The sequence below is a fragment of the Benincasa hispida genome, chromosome 10 (genome assembly GCF_027475165.1).
Source record: "Benincasa hispida cultivar pf3 chromosome 10, pf3_genome.v1.1, whole genome shotgun sequence".
Lineage (NCBI taxonomy): Eukaryota > Viridiplantae > Streptophyta > Magnoliopsida > Cucurbitales > Cucurbitaceae > Benincasa > Benincasa hispida.
This window is the reverse complement of record NC_143487.1, coordinates 17,226,507-17,244,657: the sequence shown is the minus strand read 5'-3', so window position 1 is coordinate 17,244,657 and position 18,151 is coordinate 17,226,507. Positions and strand designations below refer to the sequence as shown.

The window sequence follows — 18,151 nt, the reverse complement described above, 5'->3', positions numbered from 1 at the left end:
CTTGTGAGTGTATCCAAGCTTACTAAGGATAACAATATACTTATTGAGTTTTATAATGGTTTCTATCTCATCAAGGACAAGGACACGGGACTAATCATGCTGAAAGGGCAGCTTAGAGATGGTTTGTACCAACTTGAGGATGTAAAAGTCTGTTCGAGAGGGAGTTCCACTGAAGAGTCTGATCGGAAGAATATAATGCAAATAAATAATCACCTACCTGTTTTGAATGTATCAAGTTTGAGTCAGTCCCCTAGAATGAAAGTGTCTAAGAATGTATGGCACAAACGGCTTGGTCATCCTGCCTTAAAAACTGTAACACATCGAATTTTCACTTTTTATATAATTTCAGTAAATTTTGTTATTGAAGGGCATTTTTGGAATTTTGGATTTGAAGTATAAGTGTGGGAATTTAAGTATTGACGTGAGATTTATTCAATTTTGAAATTCAATTTGAAAATTAATGACAAGAATTAATTTTCTTTTAAAAAGGAAAAGAAATAAATAGTATAAAGTGGATTAAGGAAATGATTTAAGTGTAATTATATTATTTTCTTTTTTAGTTATTATTATTATTATAATCATCATTTTTTTTAAATAAAAAGAAAACCCACCCCCTATCTCCCTCACGCACGGCTCCCCCTCTTCCCCAGAAAATTTTCTTCCTGCCTTCACGTGCCGCCTCCCTTCACTGCCAGATCCGCCGCCGCCCTTCATTCGAACGTGCCGCCTCCCTTCACTGCCAGATCCGTCGTCGCGCCGCTCGCCCAGCAGGAGTCGTTTGAGTCGTCGCCGATCCAGCCCTCTGACCACTGTGCGTCGCGCCGTCTTCCAGCCGTCAGATCTATGGTGTAGCAGCAGACTCGACGCCTAGCCACCCAGCCACGCAGGCTTCTTCTGGCCACTGCTCGTCGCACTGCCGCCGGAGACCATGCGCCACCAGACCTCTCTCTTTCATTCGCCACCGTTTTGTCGATTTTGAGTGTTGAGACTGGTTGGGTAAGTGTTTTTTTTTTCAAACTTTGGAGATTCATTGTTAACTAAGATTTTGGTATGGTTTAATTAACCCATAATGTTGGGATTCTAGAATCAAGATTTGGGAGGATTTTGCGGTGGCCCACTAAGTTTGAAGTTTAAAACCAAATTGGGCAGAAAATTTGTTAAAGTGTCGCTTTAAGGCTTTGTTTGGCAAGGAGGGGATAAGTTTGCTTGAACTAATTTGAATTTACTTTAAAGTAAGTAATCTTACTACTGGAATCGCTTTTGTGCCAGGCGATACACTGTAGATTAAACATTGAGGATCCTGTAGCAGTTTTTCTTTGAATAATTTTGATTGTTTTGAGGTTGGATGGATTACTTATAAAGGATATATGAGCATGTGGTAATATAACAGAATATGATTATGTATGAGCTTGATTTGGAATTTTATGAGTTATGTTAAATGATGATTGAGTATGACCCTTAAATGATGAGTTAAGTAGCACTCCTATTGGACTGCCTTAAAGCTAGATGAGCATTAGACATTTGATGATCTATATAGTTATGCGATTTATTTTGAGAATGTGTAGACTATATGATATATTACGAAATCCCGAATACTGTATTGTTTACATGAATTAGTGCATGAAAGTGATGTGCTACAGTTGATCCATCTAAAACTAGATTTAATACGTATGTTGAGGTTAATTAACATATGGTTGGCGATGGGGAGATTTTAGAGAATTCATGATTAGGTGAATGTTATATGTAATATGAAGTTAGATGCAATCTCCTTTCCTTTCTAAACTATGTGACTGCATGAAAGTAATGCACGTCCAAGGGCGTTAGTACATGAAAGAGATGTACTAAGGCTGGTGTGTATGAAAGTGATACATACCTAAAGGGTACTGGGGTGTACGAAAGATGTACATACTCAGTGGGTTATGTGTATACAAAAGAGATGTATACATAACTAGATGTACGAAAGAGGTACATACTCAGTGGGTTATGTGTATACGAAAGAGGTGTATACATAACTAGATATACGAAAGAGGTACATACTTAGTAGGTTAGGTGTATACTTAATCAGGTGTACGAAAGAGGTACACCTTCAGTGGGTTATGTGTATACGAAAGAGGTATATACGTAACCATGTGTATGAAAGAGGTACACATTAAATGGGTTTATGTGTATACGAAAGAGGTATATGCATAACCATGCGTATGTAAGAGATTGTGTTTCCTTCGGGATTCAACAGAGGTTGTGGGTCCTACGGGACTTACTAGAGATAGTGAGCATACTCAACTACAGTAGGATAGAAATAAGTCTTTCATGTATATATGTGTCCCATGGGGACTAGAGTAGTTTATATGTTCCACTAGAGGTAGGCATCTAGAGGACACAGATGCCTAGTCTGACCCCAGTAGTGGGGTTACTTACTGAGTATTTTATACTCACCCCTTTCTTTTCATGTTTATGTTTCAGGTAAGAGTAGGGACGTGCCGACGAATGACAAGCGAAATTCGTGATCGAGCCACTGGGACTAGTTTTATGCTTCCGCTCATGAGATTTAAACTTCTTTTCATGTTTTTCTTAGCTTTCAGTGTTGATGTTTAAAACTTACTATTTAGAATCGCTTCCAGATTTATTTATTATCATTTATGATTTATGGGTACCCTACCATTGTTTTTAATATTTGAAATTAAATGCATAAGTCTTTTAAATTTACCTTATTTAATTAGCATTTATTTCATCACAACAGAGTGTTGTTTTTAAGTTTCCCGCATGCATGTATTTAGTAACGGCCTAACTTAAGTCCTAGGGAGTCGGGTCGTTACAGAAAACTCTAGAACTTGTCATTACTCAATGTAACCTTCCTACTATTATTAATGATAAAGTTTCCTTTTGTGACTACTGTCAGTATGGAAAATCTCATGCACTTACTTTTCCAACTTCTGAGTCAAGATCCACTAACATGTTTGATTTAGTTCACACTGATCTATAGGGGCCAACACCTCTCTTATCATCTGAAGGGTATCGTTACTATGTTATATTTGTTGATGACTATAGTAGGTACACTTGGATTTACCCTATGCGCCTGAAAAGTGACACTGCAGCAGCCTATCAACATTTCACTTCCATGATTAAACAACAGTATAATGGGACAGTCAAAACACTTCAATCAGATAATGGGGGAGAATTTGTTAAAGTGCATCAGCTTTGTGGGAAAGAGGGGACTATTTCTTGTTTCTCATGCCCTTATACATCGGCACAAAATGGTAGGGTTGAAAGGAAACACAGGAATATTGTTGAGAAGGGACTTACTATGCTGGCTCAAGCATCTATTCCTCTTACTTATTGGTAGGAGGCCTTTGCCTAAGCTACCTATCTCATAAATGGTATGCTGACCCCGACTCTATAAGGTAAGTCCCCTGCTGAGTTATTGACTGGTAAAAGACTAGTGTTTGAAGATCTAAAAATTTTTGGATGTGCTTGCTTTCCCTGTTTAAGACAGCATAATAGTCACAAACTGCACTATCGCACGGATAAGTGTGTTTATCTTGGGTCTAGTTCTAAGCATAAAGGATACAAATGTCTGACCCTAGCTGGAAAAATTTATATACCTCGGCATGTAGTATTTAATGAAGATGATTTTCCCTTTCAGCATGCTTTCACAGGTACACCGGCAACTTCAACACAACCAACAGCCCCTGTATCGTGGTTGCCTACTACTACTGCCTTACCCGAATCTCTTCAACCTTCCCCTCCTTTATGTCCTAGTGACCCTGCTGCTACCTCCAGTCCCACTCACTTACCAGTCCCAAATCCATCAGTGCTTAATCCTTCCGCAAATGCTCCTACTCCAATCTCTCCTACATCCCTCTGCCCTCAAACCATAACCAAATGCCTTATCTGCCCTCAAACCAAAACCCACTGCCTAGCAGTTTGCCAGTTGATCCAATACCCCACCTTAACCCCCCTTCGTCCCCTACTGTATCCAATGCCCCGCTTTCACCACCTATTCCTACACATGAATCCTCACTCGATCCTATCCCATCTCCCTTTCCCCTCCATCTTCCCACACATCCTATGATAACCAGGGGAAAGGCTGGAATTTTCAAGCTTCGGATACTGAACACTCAGACAAAGAAAAATTGGACTATGACCGAGCCTACACGGGTGTATGATGCTCTTACCACACCACAATGGAAATGTGTAATGGATGAAGAGTATGCGACCCTCATGAAAAATGGTACGTGAAACCTTGTTCCTTATTCTCCCTCCTTGAATGTTGTCGATGCCAAGTAGGTCTTTAAAATTAAAAGACACCTTGATTGAGTGATTCAACGCTACAAGGCACGGTTGGTTGCTAGAGGTTTTCATCAGACTCCAAGTGTTGACTTTTTTGAAACATTTAGTCCAGTTGTTAAAGCTTCATCCATTCGTATAGTGCTTACCCTTGCTGTTGCTCATGGATGGAAAATGAGACAACTTGATTTCAACAACACCTTCTTGAATGGTAAGTTAGACGAGGATGTTTACATGAGTCAACCACCCGGATATGTTGATCCTCACTATCCTCATCATGTATGTAAGCTGAATAAGGCTATTTACGGTCTCAAACAAGCCCCTCGGGCTTGGAACAATACACTTAAAGACGAACTCCTAGCTTGGGGGTTCCAAAATGCCAGGTTAGATACTTCCCTCTATATTTTTAAGCAAGGACCAACTATTCTGCTGCTGTTAGTTTATGTGGATGATGTGATTGTTACTGGAAATGATTCTGCTCTTATACATCGGCTGGTTCATATGTTAGATACTCGGTTTGCTCTTAAGGATCTTGGTCCTCTTCACTACTTTCTGGGTGTACAGATTAAATATCTAGAACAAGGGCTACTACTCAGTCAAGAGAAATATGTTGATGATCTTTTGTACAAGCTTAACATGTCCGATCTCAAGGCTGCCCTTTCCCCAAGTGTAATGAACAAACATTTGTCAATTCACAGTGGTACACCTCTTACTAATCCCTTCTTATATTGAAGTACAATCAGGGCTCTCCAATACCTCACCACCACTCGACCGGACATCACCTTCATGGTAAATCAACTTAGTCAGTTTTTAAAGTGTCCTACCGATACTGGGTTGCTGTCAAACGTCTTCTTCGCTATCTTAGCGGTACCAAGCACTATGGCCTTGTATCCAACCGAACTCCGATTTATCCATTTCAGCATTTTCTGACACTGACTGGGCAGCAAACTTAGATGACCGTAAATCTGTTGCTGCGTATTGTGTCTTTCTTGGTGGCATACTTGTACCATGGTCATCGAAAAAGCAGTTTGTTGTGGCTTGTTCAAATACTGAATCAGAACACAGGACGCTTGCTCATGCCTCTACTGAGATCATTTAGATTCAACAACTTCTTGGAGAGATTGGAGTTCATCAACGTACCAAACCAACCCTGTGGTATGATAATCTAAGTGCTGGTGTGTTGGCAGTCAATCCTGTTTTTCATGCTCGGACGAAGCATATTGAGGTTGACATACACTTTGTATGTGATAGAGTTCTCCAAGGCCTTCTAGATGTTTGGTACGTTCCCTCTATTGATTAATTAGCTGACTGCCTTACTAAAACTCTTACACATATTCAATTCTTCACGCTTCAATGCAAACTCGACATCGTTGAACTACCGCCTCGTTTGAGGGGGGATATTAAGGACAAAGAAAAACAAGCCCAACCAGCCCATGTCAACAGGTGATGTGGCCCTATCCCAGCTAGCCAATTCTGTGGAAAGGCCTCCTATTGAAGAGTGACACATGTCACTGACATTGTTTATTCATTTACTGTTTTGCCCTTGTGTTTAGGGCTCTGTACTTTAAAACATAAGCAATTGTATTCTTTATAGTGTGTGTTGAAAATAATCGAAGATTGAAAGCAGTTCTTACTCTCTCCTTGCCTCTCGTTCTCTCCCTGCCTCTCGTTCTCTCTCTGGATCTCTCTGCCTCTCGCTTTCTATGAGTTTCCTCTTTTCTTACGTTTTTTATTATCTTAACTCCCTTGTCACCTCACACCCAAAAAATAAAAAATAAAAAACAAAAAAATTGATTGTTAACAACAATTTTTTTCTCATATTAGAAAACAACAATTGAAATTTTGAAAATTTGATTCTTGTTAGAAGCAATTTCAAGACTTGTTAAGAAGCAATTTTAAGACCTTTTTCATTTTATTCCCATGCTTATGATATTAAAAAGGTACTAATTTTCGTTACTATGCTTATTCATATGCTTATACTTTCTTTGTCGTGGAATTTATGCTATATTAGAAAATATTACATGTAACTTTCCTTCAGAATTGGTCTCCATTCATTCATATTTTTTGTATTTACAGATACTTTAATGAAGATTAATTTTATGTATTTATAACTATTTTTTATATAAATAAAAAAAGTTTTTTTTTATTCTATATAAATTTGAAATGTACTTTTTAAATTCACAAAAAATTGTCAGATAAAATAAAATGAATATGGAATGAACAAAATTAAAATTATAAATAAAATTCTAAATTGAAAATTAAAACAAACCTCAAACTATTTACAACAAATCAAAGTCCACAACTAAACAATCCCCAACAATGTTAACATACGAGCGAAAAATACAAAACCATAATACATTACAAATGTTCATCAATTCAAGCAACAAACAATAGACTACAACAAAGATCATTCCGAACATAAACTTACGAACTTCGAACTAGTTACGAAAGGTATGTTCGATTAGTTTGAGCTCTACACAGAAGAAAAAGAAGTATAGTTAGACTATAGAGTAGATCAATACGATTGAAGTAGAAATAAAATATACTAGATCATACCTGTTGATTATGTTCGAAGTAAAGGAAGGTCGAAACAGTCCACAACTAGGTGGAGAAAAATCGGTTTGGGGCCTAACAAAAACATAAAAATGTTAATGACAGATCTTACTTTGATTATAAGGAAAGAAGGAAGTATATCTTATATGGATGGAATAAGATGAAATTAGAGATGGAAGAAGGAAATAAAATATATTGCAACAGCCAAACTACACATATGAGAATGTAAAACGGTTTAAGAAAAAGTAGAAATAAAAAAGTTAGAGCAGGGACATACCATTACAGTTTATCAAAGAAGGCTGTGAAGAAGTCTAAAAAAAATATAAGGAGGGGTTTGAGTATAAGTAGAGGATACAATAAGGATGGTTGGTGAGGGAAGTTAGGTACACTTAAGTGCACCTAACCTCACTAAGTTCAAAGACTAAGTACAATACACCCATAATAAAGAGAGTTAACTCAAACATAAATAAATTAAGTAATGGTCAAGCCAATATTAATTCAGTAGTTGAGCTGAAAATGGACATAAATACAACATAATATCTCAAACATAAATTGACATAAGAATAAATATTAGAGAGCCTTGGGATTTGGTATAGCTCTTTCATTTGAACAAATCCAACTCCAAACAAAGAAAATAAACAGTTTCAACACTTGTAAAATTGAAGTTAAATTTAAATATACGAAAATTAAATTTAGTTGAATTCTGAAAACAATTTCAATGAACAAAAAAAAAATCCATTCATTAGATGTAGAACACCAAACAAATTGAATATGTATGGAGGAATAAATTACAAAGTAGTCTACAAAACATAAGGAAAAACAGAGATGCATTCCTTTTTAATCTAAATATCGAAATGAAATAAAATCAAATCAGAAATCATACTCAAATATTGGACTGTAGATTTTTGGAACAAATCATTATCGGCCTTCGGGGAAAAAAAGATAGAAAACAGACCTGTTGTTGGGGTGGATTAGACCCCCCACCAAGTTCCAATAACATGGTCAGTATCTCCTATCAAGAATTCACCCGCCCTCCAATTTTGAGAAAAAAAATAGGAAAAAAAAAAGCAAGGGAAGGACACATGGTTTATTATTGAAGCGACAAGAGAAAATATGGAAGAAAAAAGTATGGAAGACAGTCACGAAACAAAACAGATATCAACATGGGCAGGTAGAACAAAGATGAAGTAAATACCATAGAAATGAAAAAAATATAACCAATTCGAGCAAGTGAAAACAAATTGTAAGAGATGAAGAACAATTTATAAGAGTAAACCCTAGTTAGTCACAAACATGCAAGCCAAAAAGATGCCTAAAATAGAACGGAAGCTAAATCAGAACAGAAACGAATCGAACGAAGTACAGAGCCAACAACAATAAAAAAATCAAACATGCAAGGACGAATAAAAAATGAGAAAATTAAGACGACAACCTACAAATCTTAAGTGAGAAACCAAATATTTGAAAAAAATTTAGATCTAAACAGAAAAAAAAAAAAAAAAAAAAAAAAAAAAAAAAAAAAAAAAAAAAAAACTAGATCTACTATAAAATCATTCATACCTACCAAAAGAATGGTTGGATCTATAAAAAAATATCATTAGATCTACTAAGAAATCGTTCATATCTACCCGATTTAAAAAAGAATAGCCATACAAAGAAAACAAAAGAAGATAAACATGATGTTGAACGAGAAAATGTGAATATGGAATGAAGTGTGGGAGGAAGACAAACCGAACGACTAAAGAAGAGAGAAGATGAGAAGAGAAAGAGGTGAGTAATGAAAACATATGGTGGGAAGAGAGAGAGAAACGGGGGAGAGTAATTAAAACGCCTGAAAATAGAGTGTGAAACGGAGAGAGAAAAGGGTAAATAAATCGGTGGGTTTAAAATCATCGTTTTTCTATTGAGCAGACATCAAACACATAGTGGACTTCCAACTCCATGTAGGCTATCAAATAGCTCCTAAGATGTTTATCAAAAGGTTTTGAGGAGTCGGTCCAAATCTTTCCGTAATTAAATGACGATGGTTAAAAAATTAGTTAAATTACAAATTCAGTTTCAATCATTCAGAGAAAGTTAAAACTTAGTCTCCATAGTTTTAAGATTTAGAATTTCATCCTTATGCTATGATAAAATTATCGTAAATAGTCTCCAGAATTTTATCAAATCACACATTCAAATTATTACTTTTAAATACTAAATTTAATTTTCTCTAATATGTATGAACTAAGTTGAATAGATATTTATAACATCTATTTCCATTAGAGTAATACTTTGGTGCATCTTATACCAATCTCTATGCATTCCACTCTCGTCACTCACATTAAACAAAATAACTAAAATATTTCAGAAAAAAAATAAGAGGAATTTGCCACATGAAAAATTGTGATTAAACAATTTGATGAAATACACGAAAATAAGTTCTACCCCAATTGCACACACGCATATAACAAAATATTTTCTCTAATATCAAATGAATGGTTGTTGACAAAGAAAAGAAATGTAAATGATAAAAGTAATTAACGAAATCGAAAATTTCTAATTAAGAGCTCAATAATTCTTTTGAACCTCAAGAAAGTTAGAGAAACGCAGGTGCAATGCAATAATGAGCATTTTGAAACAATAGGACAATGAATTGACCAAGTTCAAGTTCAAGTTTCAAATCGGTTTAAAGACAAAGAAGCGAACATGATGTATTGGTGGGGTGAAATGAGGCAAAAAGGCAAGAAAAAAGGCATTGAGTGAAGAGCTTACCTAATCATATCGGTGTATTAAGCGTGAGATTCACTTTATTTATTTATTTATTTATTTTTAATACAATAGGAGGTAAGAGATCACGGATCTTATGATTTTTAGAACATTCAGATCTCAATTGAGCTATTTTTTACTTGGTTTCATTCGAAAATTTTCTAGTAATATAGATTTTTTTTTATTTAGTCTTTCGTTCATTATTTGCTATAAATAAAATATTTTAGAATGATGTAGAATTCATAAAATAAAATGATATATTAATTAAAGACATGTTGAATGTTTAATGAAAGGAATATAATCTTGTAATACTAGACTTTACATCGTATGGTGATAACTCAAATCATCTTTTTATTTTTTCTCTACCAATGTGATATGGATTAAATTAAAGTTCGTCTTGATGCTTTAGTTTAAAATTGTAAATTTAGACACAATTTCTTTTTTTAAAAAATTAATGATTTTGGTAAACATAAATTTCAAATTTATTTATACTATATTAATAAATTTTTAAAAAGCTTGAAAATTTTATTGAAAGTTAAGAAATTTATTAAACTTAAGTTTAGAGACCAAATAGACATATTGAAGATTGTTCTAGGCAAGACTCAAAGCCCAAGAAAAATTAGGAGACAACATAGGAACATATAGTAGAATAATTGAGTTTAACTCAACCTAACACCCTACAACCTCGAAAACCATAACTACCCTGACACCGTCGACGTTACACGTAACCTCAAGCAAGTGTTAGAAAATGGGAGATGATGAGTAGTCTCCAAAGGAGAGCCCTAATCTCACTCTTTGTATGCTTGGCTAAACTATACTCTTTCTTTACTAACTTAAATGTTGAAATGTGATGGTTCAACATCACACTTGAATAACTCTCATACAAGTTAGTTTGGAGGATGAGATCAGGCCAAAGAAGCAAACCGACTTTCAAACCCTCAGAGGTCCTGTGTGATGAAGGAAGCGCACGAGTTTTTCACGCCAATAGACACAAACCTCAAAATCCATAGACTATAATTTAACCTATAATATATTATGACAAGTTGGATTCTCGATTCATTCTAAAGAGGCATCGATAAGGCTAAAAAGAGGATTCCCTGAACGCTTAGGACATTTCAATTCCAAAATCAAGCCTAAAGTTCATTCAAACAAGCAAATTCGAACACTAAAGATCCTTCGATTTCTGTATCGTTATAGAGTCTCCAGGTAATTGGAGTACGGACAACAAATCAATGAACATGATTATGATAATGTTGACAGAACTTCCTTTTCAATAATAACTATGCTGAAAATGTCTATTCGGCAGTTGAAATATGACCATAGGTGGACCATAGAATTTATGTTTCTTTTTTACAGGTATTTATTTTAAATTGCAAAATTAAATTGCAAAACAAAATGATCTTATATAGATGTTGATAGGTATATGTCGACGTGTCTATCAGACAATGACATTGTGTTATATTTATAAATAAGTTGCTTATTTTTCTATAATTAAAAACAATTTAGTATGCATATAGAATAAATTTAGCTGTACAAAAAAATGAATTCTAAAAGTTTGAATGAATTTAATTAGTAAATTCTAGAAATCAAATCCGTTAACAAAAATTCAGTTACCCTACGTTCTTGCCCCAGATACCCTCTTCTTATATTTCAATAATCCTTCCGATCTTTTAAGTTAGTTGAACTATACACTCACTTTGACCTTCCAATCTTTATCCATTAGTTCTTTAAACAAAACATCCAAAGTGCCACATGATGAAACCATAAAACTGCTTGTGCTATCTAAATGACAACTATTAAATCTCCAAACGAAGCCTGCCAACATGGTATTAAATTTTTTAATCAACATATCAAAATTTCCACACTCATAGAATCGATGTTTCTATTATATTGGGAAAAAAATCAACCAAACATAGAAAACAACAATAAAAATATCACTAATATTGATATAATATAAATAGTAAGGTGTAAAATGATCATTTATTAATTTAAATGTTATTTGGTTTTTTTTAATAATTTTTTTCCACACCACATCCATCGACATAATTTTATCTATATTTCCACCAACATTTCTATAAAAATTAAAACTTGGACATTTTTAATGAAATCAACATTTTAAACCTTCGCACTACAATCAGATCTCAATGTGTGTAAGTGCACAGCCGCCTCCTTAGTGATAGAAATAAACAAACAATAAATAAGCAGTACCTTACTCCATGGGCTGAAATAAAAAGAGATTTTGTTTGCATCATTAGAACTGAACCCAGCACACAAATTTGATAATGTTCTATTTGCTGAGTAGTTATGAACATCCTTTTTCAATGCTTGGATAGATTAGAGCAGAGGCCAGTAGAAAACAATTCAAGATTTGAGCTATCCCGGAGAGACCAGCATTCTAAATGATGCGAAAATATAGCAAGGCAAGGAGTAACAGAGTGATACAAGGAAAATTACCGGCCCACATCTCTATCCGATGGGCAAATAAACTTGATCTAGCAGTCGCTGTAACCACAATCTCCAAGTGAGTGAAAGGAAGGAATCTATAATTACGATCATATCATATCGACAAAGACAATAATACTGGGACCTCACTTCCACCTCTGAGAATCATTTGTAGAATTCGAAGTCTGTGTCGGGCTTCTTCACGTTGGTTCTGTAGCCCTTCTCGAAATCTTTGGGAAGTATTACGTATCTGTTCTTCCGAACTGCATGCATCCCGGCCTCTTGGCAGATAGCAGCGATCTGCAGTTAGCCATCACATCTAATGATCAATGTTTGGCGGACAATTAAATTTTCACACACAATATGAAGTATATAACTACACCTCAACAATAAAGGAGCACACAGTTTCTTTCGAGGATACTGCTACAGTGTTCAATTTCAATCCTACATTTGTTAGACCCCATCTGTCATGAACATCTCTTTACTTCACTAACATACCTCCTAATTAGAATTAAGATCTAGAGTATATTAAATATAAAAAAAAATAACTACAAGATAAACAAGTATAAAGGCACTTGAAACCACCCCCCCTCTGGAGTATGCCAACCCAAGCCCTAGATCACTCAACAATTGGGCCCCTTCCTTCACACACCCTCCTATTCATATCAAGATAAACTAACTCCCCATCTAATTACCCTCTTATGCCCCTCACCAATACCATACTAACATCCCTAACTAGGTTGTATAAAAATCCTGGAAAGCTAAGAACGATTCTCTCCTACCCTCACTCTACTTTCCTTCCCATAACAGTTAACAACTCCACACCAGGTTTTCTTTTTCCCAAAAGTGGCCTGGGGATGGGTGGTATATTCAGATTGGAGGCTGCAAGTAATGCGACTAGAGAAGTAAACTAGGAATTGGGTGAAATGCAGTGTTTTGTTGGCAACGGTATGATGTGCACTACAATTTTTTTTCCCCAGAGTTTTGTTATAAGGTTTTAAAGAACACGAAACCGATAATAAATAAAATAAAATAAAATTTATAAGATAATTCTTCAGTATTGAGTTCTGAGTGGTTAGCAAGAAGTGTTCGGAAAGAGTTGTCCAAGAAATATCATCTGAAGGATTTTATTATGATTCAAAAGTATTCAATACAAGAGACTACCCTTATAGAGGACTTAAGGTTAAAGTATGTATTTAAAAAAACTAAAAAGAACCTAACCAAAATTATTAAACTAACTTACTATATCAGTTCTACTATACTTTCTTCAACTGATGATAACTGGACATACACATAATTCACTACATCAGTTGTAATATTATCTGAAGGATTTTACATGATTCGAATCTTTCGATGCAAGAGACCAACCCCTATAGGATTCAATGACAAAGTATGCATGTAAAAAAACTAAAAAGAACTTAACCAAAATTATTAAACTAACTCACTACATCAGTTCTACTGTACTTCAACCGAATACTGATGATAACTAAACACACACATTGGTATTTCAATGACTAACCTCAGCAGCACTGATTTTGTCTGGGCGAGAAACATAATCCTCAAGATCCACCTCATCACCCAAGTTCATTTTTGCAGTACAAACCTACAAGGAAATCATGGATAAATAGAACTCATTAACTAAAATTGACGTGTAACAAGAACTCAAGAAGTAGAATGTAAATCTCACGGCATAAATAACCAAAACTACAGATGTCCAATGTTATTTGCCCTACCTAGGGAGATCTGAAGAGAGAAAACGGGCAGAGACAAACTACAAATACTAGAAACCATTGCTGCTATATGACAAGGGGAAAAAAAATTTGAGCTTAAAGTAAATTTTGTACGAGATTTACCTGAAATACCAGCCTCTTTTGTCGACGATCTGGTAAAGGGAATTCTATCTTTCGGTCAAGTCTTCCAGGACGTAAGAGGGCAGGATCCAATGTGTCGGCCCTATTGGTCGCCATGATGACTTTAACATTCACTGTCTGGTCGAACCCATCCATCTACCAAAAATAAAATTAAGTAAAGAACTAAACAAACAAGTAGTCATCAAAATATTATTTATTAGCTAAATATAAGAATAGCACTCCACTCTGAAATAATTTCACAAAATTTGCAACCAGTACCTACATTAGGACCCATTGATCATCATCATACCCTTGTGAAATTGAATCTACATTTAATTCATACCTGATTTAGAAGTTCCATGAGAATACGCTGGACTTCTCTATCAGCTCCTGTTTGAGCATCAAATCGGGCTGTTGCGATGGCATCGACTTCATCAATAAAGATAATTGCAGGGGCATTTTCCTTAGCAAGACGGAAAACATCACGGACCATACGTGGACCCTGAAGGTGAACAAAAGGAAAAAATAAGTCATTCCCAAGAAAGATCCCCACCAGTAACTGAACTTTCAATGCCTTAAAAATATTGAAACTGAGATCAAGAACACAGCTCAAGCGGTATCAATGGCTAGTTTCCCACAAACAACCAAGATTGAAGTGAGAACTCATGTAAACTTAAAAGTTTGTCACAAATTTTTTTGTTGTACAAGAAGTTAGAAAATGACCAAGTAAAAGAAGTTACAAACTACGAAGGAAATTCCAAACTTACCTCACCCAAATACTTCTGAACAAATTCAGACCCAACGACTCTTATGAAGGCTGCAGTTGTATGATTAGCAACAGCCTTGGCAAGCATAGTTTTACCAGTTCCAGGGGGTCCATAAAGCAAAACACCACGAGGAGGATCAATACCAATTTGTTTGTACAGTTCATGGTGGGTAAGAGGTAACTCTACTGCTTCACGAATTTCTTGCTTTTGAATATCACATCCCCCAATATCCTAAAAATGATTTAAAAAGAAGAAAAAAGAACAGTAAGCAAATTTCCAGCCATTCTTTGTACAAGCGTTCCTCGAGGAAACATAGCATCAAGTCGGAAGAAATAAAATCTAATGAGCTAAATCAAAGTCCGCAACCTCAAACTCATGTTAAGAAATAGAGAATAAATACGATGAGAATTGCCATGAAAGTCAAGTTGATCGAACTTTTTTTTTTTTTTGAGAAAGTTCGTTCAAATAAGAAACCTAACTTCGCAGAAGCCTTTTCTCTATTGAAGGCAAAAATACTTCAATGTTCAATTAATGGTTCAATCTAAAATACACATTTAAACCCAAGGGAAACACACTCAACGAATCCTTCAAAACCTTCAGAAAAACCGGACATTCAGAAAATCACGAATGACATTAATCTTACCCAGAAAGAAAATTTTTCGGTTAAAACAAACGAACCAAGAAATGTTATCAGATTTCATAAAATTCCGTCGAATAGTCACCCAATGCTTTGAAGAACAATCTAAGCCCCTTTCAATTTGAGATTTAGAACAAGAAGATATCCCAATTTATCAAAAGTTCAAACCACAACAAGAAGACTGGATTACACTAAACCCTAATTCCAATTAGCAAACGTATACACCCAAGAACGACGAAGTACCGTTATTATGCAAATTCGAACAACTTAGGAAAACGAAATGATGTAAAACTCACATTATAGGTCACGTCAGGCTTCTCCGACTGGCTGAGCAGAGATATACTAGAGTCGGCCTCAGGAGGCAAGACGTCGACTAAGGCATTAGAGTGACGGTGCAAAGCGACGGAGGCGGAGGGTTTAAGAAGCTCGCGATTAATAGTGCTGAGAATCCTGACATAATAATTAGAACCAGTGGTGGATCCAACAATCCCATTATTCTGATCGACCATTTCCATGAATTGGCCGATTACCAAGGGCACCGACTGTATCCTTTTAACCTCTTCCTGTGCTCGTAGAAGCTCGCGCTTCAAGTTCTTCTGTTCATCCTTCACATATTCTTCTTGAATGTCGATGAACTCAAGCTGCCGCTGCAACGATTTTAGACGGCTGTAGAGGTCATCCTCGTCGGAAGACTGTTCCGCCCAGCCTTGGAGATCAGATCTCATCGACGGGAACGATGCCGGCGGCTCCAATGAGGATTTCGGGTCGAGAACCATAGCTGAGGCCGCCATTCTTGTTTACAGATTCTTCCTTCTCTCAGCAGAAAGCAAAAGTGGGAAATTGGAGTAAAGCGCAAGAAATTTGCCATCGGGGATTACTCTTGATTTATTATATAGTCCTTCCAAGAACGTGATTGAAAACGATGTCGTTTCTCCCCATTGCTTTCTTGAGTCGTCGGTCGAGATTCTGAGGCCCAGTTTGAATTCTAGGCCCAGCTCGATCAGGCCCATTTATGTATATTGCTGCTTGGGCCATTTGGAGGCAAATTGAACGCCCCAGAAACAGAAACAAGTCGCTTCAGTTCCAAGATTCCTTTTTTATTTTTTAATCACTTTTGTCCTGGAATTTTTAAAGAAATGGCAATTTGATTTAGTCATTGTATTTTTAAATTTGTAATAATTTAGTCTTTAGAATTTAGCATGTAATAACTTAATCTATATATTTTTAATTTTGTAACAATTTAGTCTCTATATTTTTAAATTTGTCACAATTTAATGTCCATTATAAAAAATTTCATTAAATTTACTTGTCTATTTTATTTATGTAACAACTTAGTTGTTATGACTTATAAGGAAAGTTGACTCTTAATTAGGTTATCAACCTTTTTGTGTAAAGAAATCATTAAAATTTAATGATGTTTTCATGAAAGAGACTGAATCATTATAAATTATATAACGTAACCATTAAAAAAAAAAAAAGGACTTACAAATCAAAAGCACTTTCCTTATAACTACCTACATAATGAGAGATCCAATGAGGATGATAAGGTCTGCTAGATGAATGACCCTTTTTTCAAGGGTTCTAATTGCAAATGGGTACGTTTTAAAAAGTAAATGAGAACGTAGTTTCTTCTTGCCTCAGTACTCTGCGAATTTACCAATTTGACCTTAAAAACCACCCACATGCTTGCAATTAAGAATGTCACTCAATGCTCGATGCTTGATGCATGATACACAACACTCCGTGCTTTATGTTCTACCCTCTATGTTGTACGCTCTATGCTCGATGCACGATACATGATGCTCGATGCTCAAGCAATTTGTATTGATGCACGATACACAATGCTTGATGCACGATACTCAATATACAATACATGATGCTCCATGCTCTATGTTTTACGTTCTATGTCGTATGATAAAAAAAAAGAAAAAAAAATAGGAAGAAGTAGAAATGCAAAAAAAAAAAAAAGGGAAAAAATAGAAGAAGAAACACAGGAAAAAAGACGAGAGAAAAAAAAAAGTACAAAAAGACCAGAAGAAATGAAAAAAAAAAAAAGAGAGAAAAAAAGTAAGAAGAAAAAAATCTAGAAAAGAAACGTTGCAAAACGATGAAAAGAGAATAATGCATTTAAAGTTAAAGTGGTAATTTCATATAACGATGATTTAGACCTCTTATTTTAAACCATCTATGCTGAGGAAAAAGTAGAAATAAGAAAATGGACCAAGTGATGGGCCACTTTATTACAATCACTATGAACATGGCTAAAGCCCTTTATACTCATATTGGACATCAAAGGTGCAACTTCAGCCTAAATAACTCCATAAGGAGAAAGAGAGAAGCTCACTGAATATATCTTCTTCACAGCCACTCAGCATCAGATTCCACCCAAAGTTCTTCAAATCCCATCTCCTCGGCAAGCTTTAAGCCAATCCACTCAGCCATTTGATCAATCGGAGCCACCGGAGAAGAGATTCTGAGCTTATTTCTGTCTTCCCGGATAGCACAACCAGTCAATCTAAGCTCCAGGAAGTCCCGACAGCTCAGGTTTTCGGCCAAAACGAGCAAGTCAGTCACAAATTTGAATATCTAAATTCATAAAGGTTTGAAGTATAGTGTTACAAAATCAACAATTAAAAAATACAAAAAACGTAAAAAGAAATAGAGAAGATCGACATATTAATTTACGTAGTTTATTAACGATGTACTGTTAGCTACGTCCACATTGCGGTACTAATAAAGAAAATAATTTATGAATACACCAAATGACGTCGCACTACTCTAAATCCTAAGGTCATAGTCGTAAATAACTACAAATAAATAAATATGCTAAATACGAATTCTAAATAAATTTCGGGCCCATACTTAGTTGT

The 18,151-nt window shown here is 35.4% G+C and overlaps 2 protein-coding genes and 2 long non-coding RNA genes across 4 annotated transcripts; 2 read left to right on the top strand and 2 right to left on the bottom strand.

Annotated features, from left to right (window-relative positions):
* The first annotated feature begins 592 nt into the window (after positions 1-592).
* LOC150033144 (uncharacterized) lies at positions 593-2,708 on the top strand. Its single transcript, XR_016523701.1, has 2 exons — positions 593-996; positions 2,461-2,708. It is a non-coding gene; the product is annotated as an uncharacterized LOC150033144 (long non-coding RNA).
* Positions 2,709-3,067: 359 nt separating this feature from the next.
* Positions 3,068-5,383, top strand: LOC150033143 (uncharacterized). Its single transcript, XM_090306295.1, has 6 exons — positions 3,068-3,254; positions 3,341-3,398; positions 3,487-3,969; positions 4,077-4,205; positions 4,395-4,953; positions 5,150-5,383. Exons 1-6 carry the CDS (start codon positions 3,068-3,070, stop codon positions 5,381-5,383), a joined length of 1,650 nt encoding a protein of 549 aa, XP_090162421.1.
* A 1,133-nt stretch (positions 5,384-6,516) lies between these two features.
* Positions 6,517-8,222, bottom strand: LOC150033142 (uncharacterized). Its single transcript, XR_016524027.1, has 2 exons — positions 6,841-8,222; positions 6,517-6,757 (listed from the first exon to the last, which is right to left on the bottom strand). It is a non-coding gene; the product is annotated as an uncharacterized LOC150033142 (long non-coding RNA).
* A 3,585-nt stretch (positions 8,223-11,807) lies between these two features.
* On the bottom strand, positions 11,808-16,161 carry RPT3 (regulatory particle triple-A ATPase 3). Its single transcript, XM_039046534.2, has 6 exons — positions 15,578-16,161; positions 14,645-14,875; positions 14,221-14,379; positions 13,881-14,033; positions 13,547-13,630; positions 11,808-12,327 (listed from the first exon to the last, which is right to left on the bottom strand). The coding sequence occupies exons 1-6, from the start codon at positions 16,070-16,072 to the stop codon at positions 12,193-12,195; spliced, it is 1,257 nt and encodes a 418-aa protein (XP_038902462.1). The 5' UTR covers positions 16,073-16,161; the 3' UTR covers positions 11,808-12,192.
* Positions 16,162-18,151: the final 1,990 nt, after the last annotated feature.

Excerpts from the sequence above, each read along its gene's own strand:
- RPT3 (XM_039046534.2), bottom strand. The coding sequence starts at position 16,072 with ATGGCGGCCTCAGCTATGGTTCTCGACCCGAAATCCTCATTGGAGCCG. Across the intron at positions 13,631-13,880 it reads AAAAGAGGCTGGTATTTCAG|GTTTGTACTGCAAAAATGAA; the intron begins GTAAATCTCGTA and ends ATTTCCTTGTAG. Across the intron at positions 12,328-13,546 it reads ACAAAATCAGTGCTGCTGAG|ATCGCTGCTATCTGCCAAGA; the intron begins GTTAGTCATTGA and ends GGCTAACTGCAG.
- LOC150033143 (XM_090306295.1), top strand. The coding sequence starts at position 3,068 with ATGCGCCTGAAAAGTGACACTGCAGCAGCCTATCAACATTTCACTTCC. Across the intron at positions 3,399-3,486 it reads GCTGACCCCGACTCTATAAG|ACAGCATAATAGTCACAAAC; the intron begins GTAAGTCCCCTG and ends TCCCTGTTTAAG. Across the intron at positions 4,954-5,149 it reads AGGCTGCCCTTTCCCCAAGT|CGGTACCAAGCACTATGGCC; the intron begins GTAATGAACAAA and ends TCGCTATCTTAG.